The following is a 22,720-nucleotide window of genomic DNA, read 5'->3' on the forward strand; positions in this document are numbered from 1 at the left end:
CCTGGGCAGAGAAACGGCCCCAGCTGGGGGCTGCCAGTATCTCTGCAGGGCACCCACAAGGCATCTGGATCCTGGCCATCACCGTTTGCATCCAGCTACAGTCCTGGCAAGGTGCCTGGGGAGCACCTGCTCTCCACAGCTGGGTGATCTCCATCCTGGTGCCCCTGTACTGTGCCCAGCCTAGATTTACCCCAGCACTGCAAGGACACATGGGACACATCCCCCCTCTGCCCAGTGCCAGCCTGCAGGATGTGGGGTGTGAGGTGTTCATGCCCACTTAGGAGGGGCAGCAGGAGGGATAGGGAATGGGCACCCTGTGGAAACAAAGCCAAGCCTCGGTGTGGGGTTTGGGGCAGGGGAAGGAGCTCGAACAAGGCAGAAGGGAACAGGGATGCACGAGCTGGCCTGGGGGAGAGAAAGGGGCTAGCAGCAGCTGCACAGGCAAAATCCCTACCTGAGGGTGGGTTGTGGTCCCCAATGGAATGCCAGGCTGTGCCCAAGGGGCTCACATAGCTGCAGGATCTGCAAGAGATCATCCCTGCAAGGTGCACCCAGGCAACAGGCTAGGGTCACTGCACCCTGTGCCTGGCAGTCCCAGCAATGATGCAGGCACAGAGCTGGGGTCATCTGGGGACAGTGAATCTTTCCCTGAATCACTGCTCCTCCATCTCTGTGGCAGCACCTTTCCCACAACCAGCACAGAGGTGATCCTGCTGCTGGAGCAGCCCCTAGGCACCCATGGGTACTCAAGGAAGGGGCCCATCCCAAAAGACTCAAGAGCCTGTTGGCACAGTGCATAACTGGACACGGGGCTGGGGTGACAAACTCCAGTGCTCACCCATCTCCAGGTGCCCAGCTGGTCCAAGGGGTGCTGGCAGCAGGTTGGGGGTGGGGGGGGCACTGGCATCTAGGGGTATCCAGGGCTGGGAGCATGCCCCTCTCCATGTCTTTTATCATCACTTGTCTGCATGAATCAACAGAACATGGTTAATGATTGATAGGGCTCAGATCTGTGAGCTTCCAAAAAAGCAGATGTTCCCCACTCATCACCAAGATGTGGCTAGCTGGGGACAAAGGGCAAGAGAGAACCTGGGGCTCTGTGGTTTCTCAGTCTTCCAGGATGGGAAAGAAACTTTGAGACTGGCAGGAAAGGGAGGGATTGGAGTTGACAGCAGCCCATCCAACAGCAAACACGGGAAAAATAAAACTGCTGAAACATCCCCATGGAGCTTGGGCCAGCAATAACAGATGGGGCTGGACCCCAAGCAAGAGGAGACCCTGGCAAAAGCATGAGCTGTGGAGAAACAGCACCCTGGTGACAGCACTGGTGCCAAGGATGATGGCTGCCACCTATGCCTTGCTGCTCAAAGAATGGAAATTTTGCTCCAGCACTGCAGACAGGGCACCATATCCAGCAAGAGTCAGGTTTGTTTGCAGATACCTACCCACAATAGCAACAGCAGAGAAATGCCTTGGCCATGGTGACAGCCCCAGGAGACCTGGCTCATTGCTCTTCCATGGTCTCCTAGGACTTGCCCCATACAGAGGGATGTGGGGCATCTCTCATTCCCAGACCCATGGAGGCAGCTGCCTGCAGCCACATCTGGTCTCCTCTGCACTAGGGCAGGTCAATGCTCCAGGGGAGGCACTTCTCATAGGCCCTGCTTGAACCAGCTGGGATTTCCCCCCCGCACCCACCCCCTCCAGTGAAAGCACAAAGGCAGGGCACAGGGATACAGCCGAGGGCAACCTATCCCAGGGTGCACCTGCTGCACCCTGGGGGCAGTGCAAGAACAGGCCAAGATGGTCTTTAGCAAAATCAATCAATTTATTTATTCACAGTCAAGAAATAGAGTGAGGCAGCAGTGGTGCTGAGAGTGAGACTGACCCTTCTGAAAACAGGGACATGCCAGGAGCCCAGCAGAGCCCAAGGCCTGTGTGACAGCAAGAGTGCAAGAAGGTAGAGAGACATCTGCAACAGGAATCTGACCTCTGGGAACAAGACCTGAGCCCTGCTAGAGGGCAAGCCAAGGAGCTGAAGAACAGGTGTGTCAGAGGAAACAGCAGGCAGAGCCCAGCACAGGCAGCTGCCTTGGCCTCTAGGACCGGAAGCAGAGATGGCAGCTCAGGTCCCTCCAGTTTTTCACAGCCCTTCCAGAGCAGAACTGCAGGGGAGGAGAGAGGCTTCCTCGCTCCAGCCCAAATTCTCAGCCTGGTGAGATGCCTCTGCAGCTGAGACTAGATAGGGATGGGGTGCACGTGAGTTGGGAAGGAATGCCACAGGCAGGGTCACATCAGATCCTGACACCATCAATGTGTCAGATGCAAAACACAGACACCTGGACTTCTACCCTCCCTCCACCAGGAGACTCCCAGCCACCTCCCAAGAGCTTGGTACTCCTGTTTAGGGACACAGCTCATATCTGAGAGCATCAGGCCAAGCCCCCCTGCCCACCAAAACCAGGCAGCAGCAAAACATGGGGGCTGCAGGAAGGACAGATGCCATGGGGCAACCACCCCACCACAGGTTCCTGCCTTTAAAAACCCACAATTTACATAAAACTGTCATTGTAAAACCTCCCCACTGAGCAGCACTGCATGGGGAGGGGAGATGAGCCAAGTGAGCCCCAGGCAGAGCAAGATAAACCCTAAAGTCCAGACCTGCAGGAAGATGCAGAGCCCAGGGGTGATGTGCTGGGGCAGTGGAAATTACCGGCAAGTGCAGGACTCTGCAATCATGTTCTCATACTCCTTGTACAGGATGCCTCCATTGCGCTCAATCGTGAGGACACTGATGGGGCTGTAGCGATAGGGCACACAGGAGGGCCGGGGCACATTGGCATCCACAAGCTGATGAACAAAACTCTGCACCACAGCATGGTTGGGTGCGTGGAAGTCATAGCGGAGCAGGTGGGGACAGGTGCCCTTGCAGTAGCGTGGGTTGTAGCGGTGAGGAGCTATGATCCAGTGGTCCCAGCCCAGCTGTGCAAAACTGACAGGGAAGGGGCGGAGGGAACAGTCACTCTTCTCCCCTCCCTGCTCCCGCAGGTTCTTGGGCAGGTCATGAGCCAATGTCCCTGTATCACGTCGGTGTCGGTGGGGCTCTGCTGCCAGAGGTGCCAACCCTGCCTGAGTATCGTTAAGGTAGAGAAGGAGGAAAGGGTGGCCGGGGGCCACAGGGGCATCGTGGCCTCCTGCTCGGCCAGCACGCACACAAACATGCCGCAGTGCCAGGCTCCCCATGCTGTTGTTCCCCAGCACCAGGTAAGGGGTGACATCAACTTCGGCCCAGCCATCACGGGAATGGGCAGTAGGGCTGAGCAGCACCCTGGGCGGCTCGCCAGCCATCACCAGCTCCAGAGCACAGAGAAGGCGACCGTGGGCCAGTGACAGACTGGGCAGGTAGACCACAGTAGCTCTGAGGAGGTGCTCGACCTCTGGCCGGCCCTCCATGTGGTAGGTGAGGGCCTGCAAGTACCAGCGACCTGCAGGGAAGCAGTGACCAGTACCCTGTTAGCATAGTGCAGGAGGCACTGTGGAGCACCCCTTTCTGTCATGGTGCTGCCACAGTCCCACACAGCACAGCAGAGCCTGTGACACCCATCTGCCTCAGCACAAGGCAGAAGCTGCAGCAAACAGAAGCCATGAGACAAGGCTTGCTGGTGGCATGAAGGGCAAACAGTCTGCAACATTTCCTATCCTCTCCACCAACACCATTAGCCTGGCAGAGCATCAGGCAGAGTAGGAAGGAGAGAAGGGCACACAAGGGCCAGCTATGCGCTTGCCCATCTCACCCCTGCGGCAGAGCCTTGGACTCCTGCCAAGTGGAACCCCACGGCCAAGTGCAACCCCAGCCAGGACACTGTAGAGAGGGGGAAGGAAGCAGGCAAGAGACCTCGCCTTCAGAGCTCAAGCCCACCCTGCTAGCTCTGCTAAGCACACATACCATCCTTAGTGCTCACCGGTTCCTTACCTGCCCAGGGCTGACCCCCGTGGGAGCTGGCCTGCACCAGGCGGATGGTGTTGGTGCCTAGGCTGCGGCGGCGGCGGGGTCGGCCTTCGCGGCCAGCAGCACGCCGGTACAGATTCAGCATGTAGCGCAGGGGCCGCCCACTGGCTGGCCCCGCCTGCCAGCCTGGAGCCCGCGTTTGCAGGGCCTGCAGGAGGGGCAGGGTGGGGACAGCAGGCAGGGAGCCAAGGGGCAGTGGGGACTGGTTCGCAGCCTGGGAAAGGGGCAGAACAAGGAGAAGGAGGAGGGTGGTGAAAGGGTAGGGCATGGCCATGATAGATGAGTGTCGGCAGGGAGCAGGTAAGAGGGACAAGGTGGGGCTGGCCAGCAGAAGAATTAGGGAGAACCTGCAATCATGCTTCTCCTCACTTGGGAGGCAGAGCTGACTGTGGGCACCAGCAAAAGGATCCCAGGGTGCTTCCAGCTCCTATCAAGACAGGACAACCACACCGGCTGCTTCAGCTTGGCACAGGAACAGAAAGGTGGGGGGAATCTGTATGCAAGAAGGGGTACAAATTCCAGACTAAAATCCAGACCAGGAGCAAACAGAGCCTGGCTATGGGAGCTGTAAAGGTGCTGGGGTAGGGGCGTGGGGTGAAGTGGGGTGGGAGAGCCAGCTCACTCAGCCCACCTGCTCTCGGCTCAGCCTCCTCCTACAGGGTAGGAGGTCCTTGCCCAGGCCCATTTTAAAGGCATGGACTCAATCAGGTTTTAAAGAGGCAGGACCTCCCTGAGTCCCAGGGAAGTGGGGCCAGACAGAGCCTGAGAGGGTGCTTTCATGCAATGAGAGTCCCTCCAGCTACCTCCACTCTGTGCTGACACTCCATCAGCGGCTCATCACCTTTGTGCCCATTGCTGCATGCTGGTCTGCACTGCCCCAAGCAGGCACAGAGCCTGGAGTTCTGCTCCCCAACAGCCCCGCAGCACAGCCAGGCTGCCCAGTGCCTCACTCTATCCAGCTGGCACTAAGACGCATGGGTGAGCAGAGTGACCCTGAGCCCAGCAGTGCTAAGTATGTCTGGGTAAGCCAGCAGTACCCCACTGTAGGCATCATCCTGCCACCACCATCAGCATGCCCGCAGCTTTGCCTACCTTGACCAGTTTCCAGGTCTTTCTGCCAGCACCTGCTCAAAGCTGAGAGGTGAGCGTGATGCTCACCCTCTTGCTGGCATGGGCCATTCAAATCACTTTCTGTACTGGGGACAGTGCTTGCCTGGGAAAGACCCTCTGGGCACACCACAGTGTGGTGGGGGCAGCTGCAGCCAGTCCCACCTCCAGAGCCCCTGGTGCTGCGCCCTGACCCACAGTACACTGTTGCTCTCCTGCTGGGATGGAAGTGGCCAGGGGGCGAGCACACTGCTTGGGAATCACTGGTGCAGGCACAGAGACATGGGGAGAGCTGGAGGGATTGTACTGGTGTCTGCTGCCCACTCTTTCTGGTGCCAGCTGGGCACAGTGCTGAGGGCTTGGGAGGGCTGTGTAGGGGTGTGTGTGGTGCTAAATGTGCTATGGGGCCATGTGAAGAGCCAGGGCACAAGAGCCCTCTTGTCTGGCCAGGCAGCCCTTGTTACTCATTTGGGAAAGCGCACAAGGGGCAGACGAGCCAGTGAACATTGGGAAGTCTGGGCATGGCAGCAGCCAGTCATGATTTGGGGGCATTACAAGGCAGGTGGGGTTGAGGTGGTGGACATGTCAAGGCTGTATGGGGGGAGCTATGAATCTCTCCTGGGTGGGCTCTAGCACTACAAATAGCCCCGGTACCACTCCCCCTGTGCCCTGTGACACTCTGGCTGTACTGGTCTGGCTGCAGCTGGGCTGCACAGGGGGCAGGCAGAGTTCAAGACAGGTGCTTGTGGACAGGGACTAGCAAGAAAAACCTGAGACCGTTCCAGCACTGAATGAACCAGCCTGGCACTGCAAGCTGACCCTCCCAGGCCGTGGCGGGCAACCAGGGCTGCAGGCGCTGCTTGCAGAGCAGAGCTTTCCAGGCCGGTTGTCTGGGAAGGAGATGAGTAAGAGTCATGGCCCGAGGCGGGAAGGGAGGAGCAGGACTCTTGGGAATCCATGCCGATCCACTCCCACCATCCCTGGCTGCTGTTGCCGGCTCTTCCCCCTGCCTCAATTTCCCCCAGGTGGTACAGCTGCCTCTCCTGGGTGTAGCAGGGAAAAGACAAGGGTGAAGAACGGCCAAACTGCCAGGTATGCCCTAAGGTGCCCGGCAGGATATGGACAGGGTGGGGGCTGGCATGGGTAGGTCAGACAGAAGCCAGCAGCATGTGCTGGCCTGCAGGCAATGGAGCTTGGGGCACCAGTGTGACTACATGGTGGGGAGCCAGGGGGGCTGCATCACCCTACTGCCACCCCCTCGTACCCACCTGAGTGCTGTTGAACTGCCACCGTGCCAGGCTAAACTGTGCTAAGCAGTCCCTACTGGTGTGCGTTCCCAGTGGCACCATATTGTGCTGAACTGGGTCATTTTGAGCTGAACCTGTGCATGGTAAAGCTAAGTCAAGCCAGGCCAGGCTCTGCTGACTGAACTCTGCCAGCCCTGCTTGTCCAAGTCAATCAAGCTGAACTGCCCTGAACAAAATTGGGCCAGGTCAAGTGGAGCTAAGCCAGATGAGACCCCTGCTTGTTCTGTGCTGTACCAAACTTAACTTTGGCAGCCCTGTGTCATGTTGAACTGAGCTGAGACAAGCCAGAATGTGCCAATCCAGCTGAACTACACCGAGGTATGCCAGGCTGGCTGGGTCAGTTAACCCATGCTGGCCCCCCTGCCATCCCACGTTGAGCTGAGCTGTGATGTATCGTGCTGCACTGAGGTTTGCCAGCCTTCCATATCATGCCATGCTGGGTTGAGCTGGACTAATTGAAATACGCCGGCTGGGCTGTACCAAGATGAGCCAAGCGGCTCACTTCAGGTCCCTGAGCTAAAGGACGGCATGCCAAGGTACTGAGTAGAGAGGTGCTGTGCTGTGCCATTGTGTGCAGAGCCATGCCATGAGCTGTGCTGAGCCGTGCCGTGTTGTGCCGTGCCGGACGGTCCGCCGCCGTCCCCCCGCGCCTCATTGGCGGCGGCGGAGCAGTCCCGGTGCGGAGCGGCCCCGCCCCGCACTCGCCCCGCGCCGCTCAGCCCGGGCGGGCGGGGGTGTAATTTCCTCCACAGTTCGGGGCCGGGCCGGGATGGGGCTGTAGCTGTAGCCGCCATGGAGCGGGCTGAGGGCCGGCCCGGCGCCCCCCAGTATGTGCATGTGCAGCTGCAGGGGGGCGCGCCCTGGGGCTTCACGCTGCGCGGCGGGCTAGAGCACGGCGAGCCCCTCATCGTCTCCAAGGTAGGAATCGCGGGCAGAGCCCCGCGTGGGCTCCGCGACATCCCCCCGCGAGGGGCCTCCCGCCCGTGGCGGGGCGCGGGAGATGGGAGGACAGCCGGGGCGCGGCGGCGTCGGGGGTGCGGGGAGCCCCGGCCGCGGGGACTTGTATCCTGGCGCGGCGGGACGGGGACGGCCACTCGCACCTACGATCTCCGCGGCCCTCCACTTAGAGTCGCAGTGAAGAGTGAGAGCGAGAGGGGCGGAGGGACAGCCCGGGCCCGGCGGCAGGAAGAAATTCCTCTGGCACATCCGTTGGGCTGGCGTCGGGGGCGGCCCCCACATTCTCCCTCACGTCTTTCCCGGTCCCGTCCCGCGGGCTGTAGCCGGCGGAGGTCGGCCCCCTGTGTGCCTATCCGTCGGTGCCGCGCCTACGGGCGTTCCGGGCACCAGGCTCTGCGGGACGTTTAGTGCCACGGTGGGGGAACCATAGTCCGTCCCGTCATGCCCCGGCACCCCTGGAACGCAGAGGCAGGACCGTGCCCGGGACGGGGTTGGCGCCGGGGTGCGATGCCGAGCGGAGCCCGGCCGCAGTCGGGAGCAAATGGTGAGGGTGACCCCTGCGGCCCCGACGTCTCGCCACGCAGAGGGTCACCGATTGCTGCGGCCCCCGCCAGCGCATCGCTCCGCGGGGAGACCCGCAAGGCAGCGGCCAGGGGAACTCCAATAGCCACCCCTCCGGCGTGCCCGGACGGGGTCCTGTCGCCGGACGATTTGGCCGCCTGCCCGCCCGGTGTCGCCGTCCTGCTGAGCCGGGGTGCGGCGGGCCGGGCTGGCGGCCCCGGGGCTGCTCCGTGCCTCGAGCCGGGCCGACTGCGCCCCCGGGCCGTTCCACGCCCTCGGCGGGACGCGGCCAGCGCGGTCTGGCTGGGGGAGCTGGAAAAGTGGCTCCGGTCCCAGCCCTGCGCCCTGAGGTGGCACCGCCGGCGGGTGGGGAGCCGGGCGCCGAAGGAGTAACTGCCCGCGTCCCCACTCGCTGCTGGCCTTCGGGGTGATGGGTCCCCGTGGGTCCGCCGGTTGCCGGAGGAGGGATGTTCCTCACTCACCACTTTTGAGAAGGAGATTGGCTTGCGGGCCGCGGGGTATCGGCCCCCGCGCTCCCACGAACACGCAGCCACCGCGTGTGCTCGGTAGACAAAAGGGGCTTGTTCCAGCGCTTTGTGCGTTCAGGGGAGGGTCCCCCGGGGTCACCGCTGCGCCGCTGCGGCCGGCCGAGGTGTGTGCGGAGAGGAAGCGGCCCTCGTCTGTGGTGCGGGGGGTGCGGGCCGGAAAGAGGAAGGGCGTCCCCGCACACCATGACTGAGTTTGGCCTCTGAGCCCACTCCGGGCAGGATCCCTTTCTGTGGCAGAGTCCCACGGCGGTGCTCACATGCGGTCTTAAACCTTCCATGGGGCTGCAAACGCCCTCCGGCACAGGCTTCCCTGAGCACGTCAGGGGCAAGGAGGGAGGTTGGTGTGGCGCAGGGTGAGCACAGCTCTGGCACTGTTCTGGTTGTGAGTCCTAAGACAAGTTTCTCTGAGACAGGCAGACATTCCCGTGAGCCATCTGATGCCCACCATCGGGGCCCAGACTGAACTCCAGGGATGGTGTTTGGGAAGTGTCCTGGGCTGGCTCAGCCAGGCAGGGCAGCAGGCAGTGGCGTTTGGTTGCCAGTGCTGAGTTCACTGGTGGCAAAGGCAGAACAAGGGGCTGTTTGTGCCAAATTTAGCTCCTTGTGAGTGAAGCCAGGGCTGAGCCTGTCCATCCTAGTGCATGTGATCACCCAGACATGGGTGCAGACCTGGTGGTGTCCTGCAGCAAGTGGGGACACCTTTTGTCTCTGGCTCATCCCCATGGCAGTGGCAGGCAAGGCTGGTGGGCACGTGTCTGGACAGAGGACTGAGGTGAAGGTGCAGCCTGCCTTGCACTCTCTGCTGGTGCCTGGTGGTGGGCAGCAGCATGGCAAGGGGTAAACCCAGGTGCTCCACTGACTGCATGGTAGGACTGGGAGCCCTCACAGACAGTCAGGGTCCCCTGCCAGGAAGGCAGCCCCCTGGCTGACATCTGGGTAGGAGGGCAGCCTGCCTGCACAGGCAGGCACATTGGGCTGTGCCCAGCCTGGGTATGGCATTACAGTGCTAAGATCCTTGGAAAAATGGGAGAGCTGTTGGTTCTGGGCACAGCTGTGCCAGGCAAAGCCATGGGACAGTGGTGCTCTGGGCAGGAGGCTTGGCTGCCCCTGCCTTTCTCCCTCCTAAGGTGACATTTTGTCCAGGGGTAGTGGAATGCCTCCTGAGCCCTGCCCAGCATTAGGGCTGGAAAGTGGTGCCCAGGGGCACATGCACAATGACTGACCTGCTAGGAAGCCATGTGTGCTCCCTGGCACTGAGGTCTGGCTGCTGCCCAAACTGGTCGTGCAGGCACTTTGAGCAGAGGTCATTCCCTGGCCAGACCTGGGAGCAACTGGGCAGGGTGAAGAGCCCATGGGCAGGGTGAAGAGCCCATGGGCAGGGTGGGTGCAGGAGCCCCAGCATGGGGCCAGGTTAGCTCTGCAGTGCAGGTGGCTATAGGGTCTTGCCACATCCACACTGGGCATGGGGCACCCCAGGTCCTGCCCCATGCACCTGCATGCCCTGTGCTACTTCCACCACGGAGAAGCAGCTCCAGTCGCTTGCCAGCCCTGTGGTGTGGAGTTGGCAATCCCTGGCCATTGCAGAGGCAGGATGGGCAGAGATCAGTGCTGGCAATGGACACTGCCTAGCCCAGCCAGGCACTGCTTGTCCCAGGGCTGCCAGGACTGCACCTACCAGCTAGGGCAGAGGGCATGGGCCAGGATCTCATGTGCTGGCAGCACCATGGCTATACTTCCTCTAAGCACAGCAATACAGGGTGCCAGGTTCGTTTTGGCCGTGGGTGTCAGGGAGGGTAGGCATGTGCCAGGGCTCAGCACTTCTACTATTGTCTCCTATGTGCACATAGGGTGGGATAGCATCCTTCACCACGGGTGCCCAGACAGGCTCTATGTGGGGTTGGAAGCAGCAGCAGGGGGCTGGCATCCGTGCTGGACAAAGGGCCCTTGTGCTGCCTGCGAGGGAATCTGCTGGGATGGGACATTTTTCTTTCTCTCCCCTCCCTGATGCCCTTGCTCAGAAATTCACGCGACCAGAGAAGGGAGAGAGCCTGGCCCCACAGATCCCTCTGTGGTGCCTGGGGCTCAGGTACCTTCTTGGAAGCCTCTTTCTCCCCTGACACGCGGTGGCCATGGAACATCCCCTGGGATATTCTGGGGGCTGTGCCCCTGCCCCCCTTGATGCCCCTCTCTGTCACCCAGGTGGAGGATGGGGGCAAGGCTGCACTGTCCCGCCGGCTGCAGCCAGGTGATGAGCTGGTGAACATCAGCGGGACCCCACTGTACGGATCCCGCCAGGAGGCCCTCATCCTCATCAAGGGCTCCTACCGCACTCTGAAGATGGTTGTTCGCAGGTTGGCAGTGCTGTGGAAGGGACACAGGGAGGGCCAGTGGGGCTTCACCTGCCTGGGGGACTGGCAGGAACCTGGAGGTGCCCCTTGCTGGGACAGGGTGGGGGAGCAGCCCCTTTGCTGCTGTCAGCACTCCCACTAAGGGGGGGTGCCACATCCAGCAGAGCCAGGGTAGTGCATCGGGCTCACCACCCCCTCGCTGGGCGGTATCCTCAAGCGTGGCCGCTCCTCTCCCTTCCTGCCTGCTTGCCTGCCTCCTGCCTGCCTGCTTGCCTGGGAAAGGAAGGAGAGGCAGGGCTGGGCCTTGCAGTCCCTTCCCCCCAGCCCCTCCAACTGCATCCATTCCCTGGCTGCATCCTGACTGAGTCCAGTCCAGCAGCACTCAGGGGCAGGGACGGCGCAAGGGCACTGCCCAAGGGGCAGGGATCCCACAGGACTGTGCTGGGGCTCAGCATCATCCATGGTGAGTTTGGGGGTTCTGGGAAGTCCCTGTGCTGACCTGACAGATTGCCGCTCTTATCCAGTCATTAAATGTGGCATCACTTGGCAGTTGGGAGGTACAGGAGGTGGCTTCTGACCATGTCTGTGCAGTGGCATTTGTTGGGTGGGCTGGAGATTCCTGTGGATGCTGTGAGGGATGGGACAGAGACCAGCATAAGACCCTTCCTAGAGACATGACGTGGCTGGTGCTTGCTGCAGATACTGAGGGACAAAAGAACAAGGGGGAAGGTCAGGCTTGCAGTGGAGACAGATGTGGCCCCAGTGTCCCTTGGTGGAGCTAATCCAGTCCCAGCAGAGACGCTTGCCTTGCTCAGGTCATTGCCTATGGGCTATGCAGGGGCTGTGTCCTAGGTCTCCTGTTAATGCGGCAACAGGGATGCTGCAGTCTGGGGAGCCCTGGCCAGCTGGGTGAGCTGTGAGATCCCCTTGCCCAGTGCCGGGTGCTTGCAGGACTGGACCCTCCTTGCTGCCATCCCCTTTGGGCGGGCACTGGCCTGGGGGGGACAGGAAACCCCGTAGGAAGTGACTTCAGCCCCGGTTCCTTGGCCTGGCTTCCTCCCCATTCTTGTCCTTTCCCGCTGTTGCTCTTGGCAGGAGGAGCGTGCCCGTCTTCCGGCCCCATTCCTGGCATGTGGCCAGACTTGCCGAAAGCCGCCCAGACGTCCCCACCATGCACTGCCCGGCTGATGCCTTCAGCTTCTCCTGGCCTTCGGGGTGTGATGTCAGGTGAGACCCTGGGGGCAGTTATGAGACTGTGCAAGGGGAGAGGGCAGACAAGGACACCCCTTGGGCTGTGGCAGTGGGGGTGGCATAGGGTAGTTTCGGGCATCCCTCCTCATCCTGCACTACCCTTTCCCCTGGCTGTTTACTCCCGGCTCCCGGCAGGAAGGGGCGGTGGCTCTGCTGGAGACAGCCAGGAGCTGCTTAGTCCCACTGTCCCGGCTGCCAGAGCTGGGAGGTCTCAGTGGCTTGAGTCACACACACCCTGTGTTCCCTGTGCCTGTTCCTCTTGCCAGTGCCAGGCAACCTTGGTGGTGGCCCCAACCCGGGGGTGAAGGGCAGGTTGGGGTAGTGCTGCCCTGTGCTCCGTTGTCCCAGGGAGGGTGTATGTGGGGGGATGGGCTCCTTGGAATCTCTGTGGGGCTGGATGAGGGGCAGCAGGTGCCTGTAACACTGACGTGGGGCTAGGCAGCAGCAAGCTGTCCCTGCAGTGGAACCCACTGTCCTGGCACTGCAGCACTGACCGGAGCAGCTCCATCGGGAGCATGGAGAGCCTGGACCATCCCAGCCAGGCCTGCTATGAAGGAGACCCCTCACCCGTTGACCAGGGCATGTACCACAGCAAGCGGGACTCGGCCTACAGCTCCTTCTCTGCCAGCTCCATTGCCTCTGACTGCGCCCTCTCTCTCCGTCCTGAAGAGGCCGTGTCCATTGATTCCAGCCTCCAAGGCCCCCGCAAAGCCCCTGACAGGCACTACCTGAGCACAGGGGCTGAGCCATCTGCCAGCTGGCACCCTGAGGCCTGGCGGGCACCAGTGCCCCCCCAGCCCCCTGTCAGGAGGGACAGCCTGCGAGCAGCCCCAGCTGGCAGAGGGGACAAGTGCCAGGCCTCAGTGTCAGCGGATATGCTGCATGCCAAGGGTCGGTGGATCTCTGACACCTTCCTCTGCCAGCGGGATGGGGAGGCTGAAATAGTGGGCAGGAGGAAACTGGCGCCATACCCCACAAAGGACTGTCTCTCTGCTGACCAGTATTACATGCTGAGCTCCCACCCGGACCGTTGCCCAGCTGAGCCACTCCTGGGGGAGAGCATGGAGTCTGACAACCAGCCATACGTGGATGACAGCATGCACCAAGTGCCTGATGCCACAACAGCAGGTGACAACCCATTGCTGTCCCCTCTCAAGGGCCACGTGTCGCACCGTCACAGTGCTCCCGAGCAACTGCTGGCCTCCCAGTTCCGCTCTCTCCAGCTGGGCACCAACAGTGGGCGAGCCTCTCCAGCCCCCAGTGGGCAACACTGGACCTTGTCTCCGCTGCATCCTGAGGGCAGCCGAGGGGGAACCACAGGGGCTGCCCAGGAACCTCCGCACTGCCCAGAGCCTGGCTGCCGCCCACCGCCCTGCCGCTGCTGCCCTGAGCTGCAGCAAGCCTGCGGGCAGGATGGCCGGGGGGCAAGCCCAGTACTCAGCACTGAGGGGCCAGTGGAGGAGGAGAGCCGTGGAGGGGCCCGGCGGGCTGGGGGTCCTCCCCACCGCTCTGCTCAGATGCGCCGCCGCAGCGACCGCTTTGCCACCAGCCTGCGCAACGAGATCCAGCGGCGCAAGGCTCAGCTGCAGAAGAGCCGGGGTCCTGGTGCACCTCTGCCTGGTGAGGAGCCGGTGGAGGAAACTGAGGAGCCCCCAGAGGGCAGTGTACTGGCAGAGCGACAGCCTGCCCCGTCTGAGTGTCTCAGCCCCGCACCGAGTGAGGAGAGCAGGAACTCTGGCCGCTCTGCAGATCGGGGCATCCCCACTCCTGACCCAGCCCCTAAAAGGCCCTTGTCCCCTGAGCGGGTGGTGCCAACAGCCAGGGGCCGCTGGCGCTGGTCCCCGGAAAACAAGCTGCAGCCGCAACACTCGCCCAGCCACAGTGAACTGGAGGGCTACAGCCAGGGCCCGGCGGCCTGCAGCTCCCCACCACCACGGGGCAGCGAGGAAGCCGTCCTGCTGCCCTTTGCCGACCGCCGCCGGTTCTTTGAGGAGAGCAGCCGACTGGCACCACCCCGGCACAGCAAACCACCGGCAGGTGATCCCAGCACCTTCCAGCCCCCTGGCCCTGAGCACCGGGATGTCCGCCGCCTCTCTGTGGACCAGCCCTACAGCCCACCCTCACCCAGCCGCCCTGGCTCCGCTGGCCCCTATGCTGAGTGCTGCCGGGAGCAGCCCCACTGCTACAAGCCACTGGGGAGGCCAGGGGAGCTGGATTACCTGCGGGGCTTTTCCTACCCCTACGGGGTTCCCCTGCGCCCTGAGCCCTGCCGCTACTGTGGAGGGGACCTGTGTCCACCACCACGGCCCCGTGGCCACACGTGCCGCTGTCACCCTGTGTCCTGGGTGCGCTGCCCTGACTGCTGCTACCCAGCTACCCATCCTGGGCGAGAGGAGAGTGATGCCTGGCCCCTCCGGAGAGCTTTCGTCCCAGTGAGTAATGCCCTGTGGGACTGTGCTGGGGAGCAGCACTGACACTCCCTTGCACCCCTGGACTATGACCCTGGGTTGGGGTGGGGGGTACTGTTCCCCCATTCGCCCTGCAGACTGCCTGCAAGTCGTCTGCGTCTGAATGGGGATGGGACAGAGGTGCTGGGGGATGGATTTCACACTGCCTCCCCCTCACACAGGAATTTCCTCAGGGTGAGTGGGAACCACCTTCAATCACCAGGAAAGTCAGCCAGTCCATCAGGTGAGCCCATGCCAAATGCCACAGTGCTGGGATGTGTGTGCCACTCAGTGGGGACCTCAGGGGATATGGGGACTGCCTGGGGGATGTGGGGACTGCCATGATTTTGACTGGGATGTAGAAAGTGCCTCCCATACTTCCTTGGCCATCCTTGGCGGGTGCTCTTTGAGGCAGAAGGAGGCATGCAGGGCAAGGGTGTGTGAGGAGGTGTCCACAGCAAAGGTGGTCCCTCCTTACCCTTCCCCAGGGTTCTGGGGCCATCTCTGGGGAACTGTGCCCAGCAGATAAGCCTGAGCTTCTCCCACCAGTGTGACTGGATGACTAGCTGGGGTAAATGAGGCAGGGCATGAAATGGGCCTGAACTGCTGATGGGTGACTGTGTATGGGAGGACGGGTGCCTCCTTCTCTTCCTAGTGAGCTCTCCAGCTACCCACCCGGTTTCCCAAGGCTTGGCCCATTCCACACCTGCCTTGAGAGCACCGAGCCAGAGTGGCCACCCTGTTACCGGGCCACATCCACGCATGACCTCTTGTGGGATAGTGACCGCCTGGCCCACACCCCTGAGAGCCCCCCGGATCCGCTGCACCGCCCACTAAGGGGCAGAGCCTTCTCTGAGAGCCATCTCAACCTGGAACCTTCCAGCCCCTGGGGCTGTGACCAGAAGGACCTTTTCCGTGCCAAGCTGGACCCTCCCAGCATCCCCAAAAAGAAGGGCCCCCCGCCTCCCCGCCCACCTCCGCCTGACTGGGAGAAGTACAGACAGCGTCGGGCATCCCAGCACCCGCCAGATGGTGCTGGGCATGGCTCTGCCTTCTCTGCTGCCCCAATGCCAATCCGCAGCATTGCTGAGGCAGTGAGGGAGCGGTCACAGAGCCTCACTGGGGAGCAGAAAGGCCAGTCCTGGGGGCACACTGCTTGCCCCCCTGCTCCGTCAGGTGCCTGGCCCCGACCTGAGGCCCCCAGATCGCTCCGCAGGACTCCTGGGCCTGATGCTGCCAACGCTGAAATTTGCAGGCAAGTGGTGCCATGGCATGGGGGTGGGCTCTTGTACCCTGTATCAGAGCATCCTAATCCTTAGAGCACCGTGTGGGGTTTTTGTGTTGTGGACTGTCCCTGTCCCTGACCTCTTTCCCTGGCATGGCCATAGCCCTGAGGGGAGCTGACATGCCCTGGGTGGGTGTTGACAGGGTGTCAGGAGCCGGGGAGAAGCGGACAAAGATGAAGCGGTCTGGGGAGATGGAGGAGCAGCCCCAAAGGCTCATCCAGAACCAGGAGCAGGGCCGTGCCAGTCCCCGTGGGGTGGGTGAGTGCTCCGTGTCCCTGCATTGTGGCTCTTGCCCTGCCCTGCCGGAGGCACTTAAGCCCAGTTCTGGGGCAGTGGAGGGGGTGAGCTGCCAGGGCAGCTGGCCCCAGCCCCGCTGCACGGACTCTGAGGAACGACTGTGGGACGTGGCTGTCAGGGACCATTCCCTGGCCAGTGTCCTGGCCCCCTTGGCTTCCCCTGGCACCGCCAGTGAGGTGATGGGTGAGCTGCTGGTGGCTGGGGAGCGACCGGCCTGGCGGAAGTGTCTCCAGCAGGACTGGCACCTGGAGGCCCTGGCACAGGACAGGTAGGGCTGTCACACCACCAGGCCCCATACCAAGGCCAGGCTGACACCCCCCAGTGCTTATCGCTGTATCTCTGTCTTCCCAGGCAAGGGTTTGAGCCCATCTCGCTGCCTCCCAGGAGTGCTGCCAGCTCCAGTTCCTTCCCAGTGCACTTTGGTGTTGCAGTGGGCAAAACTGAGCCACTCAACAAGGTAAAGGCGCTGCCGGAGGTAGTGGAGGGGAGCTCGGAGGATGAGGAGGAGGAGGTGGACCATGAGCTGGTGGAAAAGAAGGTACAAGACCCTGCTGGGAACAATTCCCTTGTGGTTCCCCACTGTCCTGGCCAGGTGTTCATGGAGACTGGGTGCATTTCTGAATGCTCATGGGGACTGAGGCATCACTGGTTGTTCCTGGGAGCTGGGGACCTCACCAGGCACTCATGGGCATGGGGGTAATTGCTGGACACGTGCAGGTACCAGGAACATTACCATATACTCACATGGGCCTGGGGCATTGCCAGATGTCTGCAAGGACCAGCGGCATTGTCAGGTGCTTGCAGGACCTGGGAGTCTCACCAGATGCTCGTGGGGACCAGTGGCATCTACAGATGCTTGATGTTTGCAGGGGCTGGGACGTTCCCAGATACCCACAGGGACGGGAGCATCCATTAGGTGCACATGGACTCTGGGACACTGACAGATTCTTGTGGGGACTGGAAATTGCCAGTAGTTCATGGGAACCTGGGGTACCACAAGGTTCTTGCGTACTGTCGGCCCCAGCGCAGCGCCCCTACACCTCCGTGCCAGTCCCCTGATCCCATGGGGAGTGGCCCCAGTTCCCTCTGACCCCTTTGCTCTGGCAGCTGCAGCTGATCGAGAGTCTGAGCCGCAAGCTGGTGGTGCTGCAGGAGGCACAGCGGGGGCTGCAGGAGGACATTAGTGCCAATGGGGCACTGGGTGAAGATGTGGCTGCTCGCCTGCAAGCGCTCTGCACCCCAGGGGAGTTCGACAAGTACCGCCTCTTCGTGGGTGACCTGGACAAGGTGGTCAACCTCCTGCTCTCCCTCTCGGGTCGCCTGGCCCGGGTGGAAACTGCCCTGGGCAGCCTCGGGCCACACGCCCCTGCTGAGGACAAGGTGGGCACGGGGGAGGGGACCCTCGCCCGGGAGGCTTTGGGCTGCGGGATGCCCTGCCAATGCCAGTTGTCTTTCCCACAGCTGGCCCTGCGGGAGAAGCAGCGGCTGTTGGTGGCACAGCTGGAGGATGCCAAAGAGCTGAAGGAGCACGTGGGGCGGCGGGAGGAGGCAGTGGGTGCCATGGTGGCACGGTACCTGCCCCCCGAGCACCTCCAGGACTACCAGCACTTCGTCAAGATGAAGTCGGCCCTCATTGCTGAGCAGAGAGAGCTGGAAGAGAAGATCAAGCTGGGCCAGGAACAGCTCAGGTGCCTGCGTGAGAGCCTTGGCCAGGCCTCCAAGGACTGCTAGCCTCCCTACCCAGTCTCCCTCTGGGATCCTGGCTGTGATCCCAGATTGCTACCAAAGAGGATCCAGCCCCTTGTGGATTCTCCCTGTGTCTGTTCATCTGTCCAGCCCCTGCCTTTTATTTATTTTTCTGATTTACCAAGCAGGGGAGGGGGTTGCCAGTCCAGGTGCTGACAGGAGTTGTTGTGCCACAGAGCTGTCATGGGCTCTGGCCACTCAGCAGCCTGTGGCCCAGCAAGACCAGATGGATGGATGCTACCACCACTCTCATGGGTCTTTCTGTGCCTATGAGGTCCCTCCAGCTTGTCCTGGACACCAGTGCCTGTCTTGTATCTGGTGCTGCACCACATGCCTTAAACATCCCCCAGCTACTATTCATGCAGCATCTGAAAGGGTTAAAGCGTGCTCACCGGCTGTCCTGTCTGTTTGCCCAGCTCTGTCCATCTGTGGGGGGGGGGGGGGAGCTGAAGGAATTTCAGCCCCAGCATCCTCTTCCTCCTCATTGTGTCAGAAACAATGGTCCCGGCCAGCAGGTTCTTAACCCACTCCCTGCTGGCTGAGGGACCACAGGGGCATGAGGTGAGTGCCAGTAGGTGTTGTGTACCTGTGTCTTGGGATGGTACCCTGCCAGGGCACGGATGCTGGGACAAATACACTGAGGCCTGTGCTACTCTCTGTCACCAATGCTGTGGGCATGGAGACAACCCAGCCTCAACCAGCCCTCACCTGTAGCTTCTAGCTCAACACCAGGAGCGATAATTAGAGGAAAAATCACATTAAGGACAAAACAGGGTACCTGTCCCCTCCTTTCTGCTGCAACAGCCACAAATAGCACTTAGATGTCACCCCTGCCACTGTCCACCTGTCTCCATGGCATGAGCAGGTGCCTTCATACTGATTGTGCGCAGGGGTTTAATGCAACCAGCAGGAGCTTGGGGCAGGGGGGTAAACGTTTTGGGGAGGCACGTAGGCAGCAGCGCTTTGGTGTGGCCCCATCGCTGGACAACCCAGCCCAGGGTTCAGGCAGCATCCATGCCTGCCTGTGAGCTCCAGCAGCAGCCCTGCTGTGTTGCTGCCCCTGCTCTGGGCTACCCTTTAGCCTGTTAAACACTACACTTCACCCTTGCCTGGCTGTACCGTGGGATGGTGCCTGGCAGGAGTGGGGTCCTCAACATTCCCTCCATCTCAACCACCCCAGAATCATTGCTAGGACCAAAGACTGCACCCCCTGGGGGGGTGCAGCAGCCCTGCCTGCATGTTGCTGCATGCCATTGTATCTCTAACAGTAAAGCAGCAGCAGGAGCTGCACTTCTGTTCCAGCTGTCTCTTGCGTGGTTTGTCCCTGTGCCCCAACAAGTGGCACTGGAGCAGAGAGAGGGTAATTGCTCCAGCTGGGATGAATCAAGGCTTAGTAAGCTCTTGGAAGCTGAATGCCCCCGTGGCACAGGGGGCACCTGAAGTGCAGCTGTGGGCAGGGTGTCTTCTGCTCCCAGTGCTCCTAGGCTGAGTTGGGGCACGGGTCAGTGCCTGGACTCTTCCGCCGGGATGCATGTAGGAGTCATGGCGCTTGGGTAGTGGATACAGGGTTTTCCCTGGCAATCTCTTGGGGCATAGCTGCCAGAACTTTTGGGGCATCCCCGGGGAGGAGGCGGCCGTGCCCGGGGGGATGTTCCCGTGCTGCTGCTGCTGCTGAGCCTGTTCCGTGGTGCTCCGATTCACCGGGGTGCCCCTATTCACCGCGGTACGGCAGGGGGGTGCCCGGAGCCTTCCCCGGGAACCGCTCTGCTCGCCAGGAGCGCCGGCGGCCGCTGGGCGGCGCCACTGCTCGGACCGGGCATGCGCGTGCAGGTGCGTGTGGGGTGTGGGAGCGCAGGTGCGCGCGAACACGCGCGGGGGGGGGGGGCGGGGCTAGCGGCGCGCGCGTGCGCAGATGTTGGGACGGGGCCCGGGGATGCTCCAGGGTGAGCGCAAGTGCACGGGGCCAGTGTGAGTGTAGGCGAGTGGGTACACACCCCCACAGTACGTACACACCCCCACAGTACGTACACACACCAACACTGGGGTACACACCCCCACAGTACGTACACACCCCCACAGTACGTACACACCCCCACAGTGGGGTACACACCCCCACAGTGCGTACACACCCCCACAGTACGTACACACACCAACACTGGGGTACACACCCCCACAGTGCGTACACACCCCTACAGTGGGGTACACACCCCCACAGTGCGTACACACACCCACACTGGGGTACACACCCCCACAGTGCGTACACACCCCCACAGTGGGGTACACACCCCCACAGTGCGTACACACCCGCACACTGGGGCACACACCCCCACAGTGGGGTACACACCCCCACCATGCGTACACACCCCCACAGTGCGTACACACCCCCACAGTGGGGTACACACCCCCACAGTGCGTATACACCCCCACAGCGGGGTACACCCGTACACAACCCTACAGTGGGGTACACACCTGCACACTGGGGCACACACCCCCACAGTGTGTACACACCCCCACAGTGGGGTACACACCCCCACCATGCGTACACGCCCCCACAGTGCGTACACACCCCCACAGTGCGTACACACACCCACACTGGGGTACACACCCCCTCACTGGGGTACACACGTGCACAGTGGGCTACACACCCCCACAGTGGGTACACCCGTACACACCCGCACACTGGGGTACACACCCGCACAATGGGGCGCACACCCCCACAGTGGGTACACACCCCCACACTGGTGTACACACGTGCATGCACACAGCAGCGTGTTGACGAGTGGCCGGAAATGTGTGGAGTGCGAGCATATGGCAATGCAGGGGATACAGGCACACGCACGTCAGTGCATACAAGTGAAATGTACGCACAGTTGGATGTGTGCACATACACGTGAGCACACACAGCTGAACTCTTACATAAGTGAATGCACACCTCTGAGGATGCATGTTCTCATAGTTGAACACATGCCATATGTGTGAGTGCACATGTACAGGGCACAGATCCATGCTGCTGCACACGAGTGTTAGTGGCAAGTGACTGCACGTGCAGGTGAATGCATGCACGGGGGAACTTGTCCTATGTCTGATGTGCACATGTGAACGCATGCCCATGTTTATAAGTGTGAGTTCATAGGGCTACTTGTGCAAGCCCTTGCATGTGGATAACTGCAGGCACAGGGAAACTGTGCCCCATGACCCATTCAAAACACCATTGTCCCTCCATGCAGCTCCAGCTGCTGCCAGGTATGACCGTCGGCCCACGGCATGGCGGCGTGGCTGGCTTGCTGGATACAGGGACCCTCAATGCTGGATGTGGCCATGGCATGGGGTGTCCTGGGGATTCCTTTGTGAGATTCCAGAATTGCAAACAGAACCCACAAAGGTAGGGTAGCCCCTGGCCCTGGTGTCTGTCTCCCCATCATGATGATCTCTCCATTATACAGATCCCAGGTCTGTCCCACAATGTCCCATACACCTGAGCTGGGGAAGGATGAGGATATGGAAGGTAGTGATGCTTTAACGAGAGACCCCTGCCACATGTGGGAGATGGGGAATCCTGGAGCATGAAAGTCCAAACCCCATAGTATGGTACACATAGTAGACCCCCCTCACTCCCACAGTCCATTACAGCCCGAAAGGGAAAGCCATGCATTGGGAAGGGACAAGAGAGCGCTTCCTGTCCCTGCACTGAGGCAGAATGGCCCAGCAGGAAGGAAGGGATATGGGGCTCTGCCAGCATGGAGAGCCCAGAGCAGCAGTGGGTGAGAGATGAGCGCAGAGGCCCATGCAACGCTGTGGGATGGAAAGTGAGGCCGGAGCTTCTCTCCCCAGATGTTTGGTGGCACACCCCCTGTGTGCATGCATGTGTGTGTGCTCCAACGCATGTTCCAGGGCATGCTCTATGCAATCACACCTCTGTGGGGCTATCTGCATGCATGCACACCACAGAATCACAGAAAGGTTTGGGGTGGGAGGGATTATTGAAGGATATTCTGTCCAATTCTCCCTGCCACGGGCAGGATTAGGGTTAGGGTTAGGGTTAGGGTTAGGGTTAGGGCAGGAACATCTTCCAGGGATGTCAGGTTCCTGCAAGCCCTATCCACCCTGTCACTGAACACTTCTAGAGATTGGCCAGCCACAGCTTCTCTGTGCAGCCTGTGCCAGTGCCTCACCTCCCCCATGAAAAATTATTTCCTCTTTCTGTGTAATCCAAACACACCATAAGTCACTTTATAACTGATGCCCCTTGTCCTGTCTCTACGTGCCCTGTGAAAAACTCTCCTTTTGGAACCCCCTTGATATACTGAAATGCTACTTTAGGGTCTTACTGGAGCCTTGTCTTCTACAGGCTGAACAACCCCATATCTCACAGTCTGTTTCCACAGTAGATTGTTTTCAGCCCTCAGAGCATCTCTGTGGTGTTCTCTTGACCCCCTCTAACAGCAGCACATCATCCTTGTGCTGGAGACCCCTGATCTGGAGCCAGCACTCTTGGGCATGTCACCAGAGGACAGCAGAGCAGATGGAGAGAAGCTCCCTCCCTCATCGTGCTGCCCACCCTGCTGGAGATGCACTCAGGACACGTGCGGCCCTCTGGGCTGCCAGCACATTTGTGTGTGTGTGGAAGTGTGTGGCAGCATCTGTGTATGTGCTCGGCCGTGCCTCCATGTAACGCCATATGCCCATATGGATGCGTGGCAATGGTGCACACGCTCACCTGTGCGTGGGGTGTGCGTGTGGGTATGTGCACAAAAATGTGCGTGGCCACAGGGTGAATGCTCACCTGTGCCAGCCGTGTGCCTGCCCTTGTCCATGTGGGGAATGCACGAATATGTGCACAGTGGCAGTGCACGTGC

At 61.0% G+C, this 22,720-nt stretch overlaps 2 protein-coding genes across 2 annotated transcripts; one reads left to right on the forward strand and one right to left on the reverse strand.

Moving 5' to 3' along the window:
• Window positions 1-2,709: 2,709 nt before the first annotated feature.
• BMP15 (bone morphogenetic protein 15) lies at window positions 2,710-4,283 on the reverse strand. Its single transcript, XM_054289335.1, has 2 exons — window positions 3,974-4,283; window positions 2,710-3,485 (listed from the first exon to the last, which is right to left on the reverse strand). Exons 1-2 carry the CDS (start codon window positions 4,281-4,283, stop codon window positions 2,710-2,712), a joined length of 1,086 nt encoding a protein of 361 aa, XP_054145310.1.
• A 3,604-nt stretch (window positions 4,284-7,887) lies between these two features.
• Window positions 7,888-19,064, forward strand: SHROOM4 (shroom family member 4). The gene is made up of 13 exons (XM_054289891.1): window positions 7,888-8,330; window positions 8,548-8,635; window positions 10,689-10,840; window positions 10,908-11,043; window positions 11,162-11,300; window positions 11,933-12,064; window positions 12,527-14,520; window positions 14,718-14,779; window positions 15,191-15,790; window positions 15,964-16,386; window positions 16,470-16,656; window positions 17,226-17,498; window positions 17,580-19,064. Exons 1-13 carry the CDS (start codon window positions 7,888-7,890, stop codon window positions 17,847-17,849), a joined length of 4,899 nt encoding a protein of 1,632 aa, XP_054145866.1. The 3' UTR covers window positions 17,850-19,064.
• Window positions 19,065-22,720: the final 3,656 nt, after the last annotated feature.

Source organism: Melozone crissalis, unplaced genomic scaffold (assembly GCF_028551555.1).
Source record: "Melozone crissalis strain CALT ecotype California unplaced genomic scaffold, PUWL_Pcris_2 ptg000068l_1, whole genome shotgun sequence".
Lineage (NCBI taxonomy): Eukaryota > Metazoa > Chordata > Aves > Passeriformes > Passerellidae > Melozone > Melozone crissalis.

What these genes read in the sequence shown, in the direction of transcription:
- BMP15 (XM_054289335.1), bottom strand. Translation starts at nt 4,283, where the DNA reads ATGGCCATGCCCTACCCTTTCACCACCCTCCTCCTTCTCCTTGTTCTG. An exon ending in CGGGGGTCAGCCCTGGGCAG is followed by an intron (nt 3,486 to 3,973) that starts GTAAGGAACCGG and finishes GCTTCCCTGCAG; the next exon opens with GTCGCTGGTACTTGCAGGCC.
- SHROOM4 (XM_054289891.1), top strand. Translation starts at nt 7,888, where the DNA reads ATGCCGAGCGGAGCCCGGCCGCAGTCGGGAGCAAATGGTGAGGGTGAC. An exon ending in GAGGCCCTGGCACAGGACAG is followed by an intron (nt 16,387 to 16,469) that starts GTAGGGCTGTCA and finishes CTGTCTTCCCAG; the next exon opens with GCAAGGGTTTGAGCCCATCT. An exon ending in ACGCCCCTGCTGAGGACAAG is followed by an intron (nt 17,499 to 17,579) that starts GTGGGCACGGGG and finishes TCTTTCCCACAG; the next exon opens with CTGGCCCTGCGGGAGAAGCA.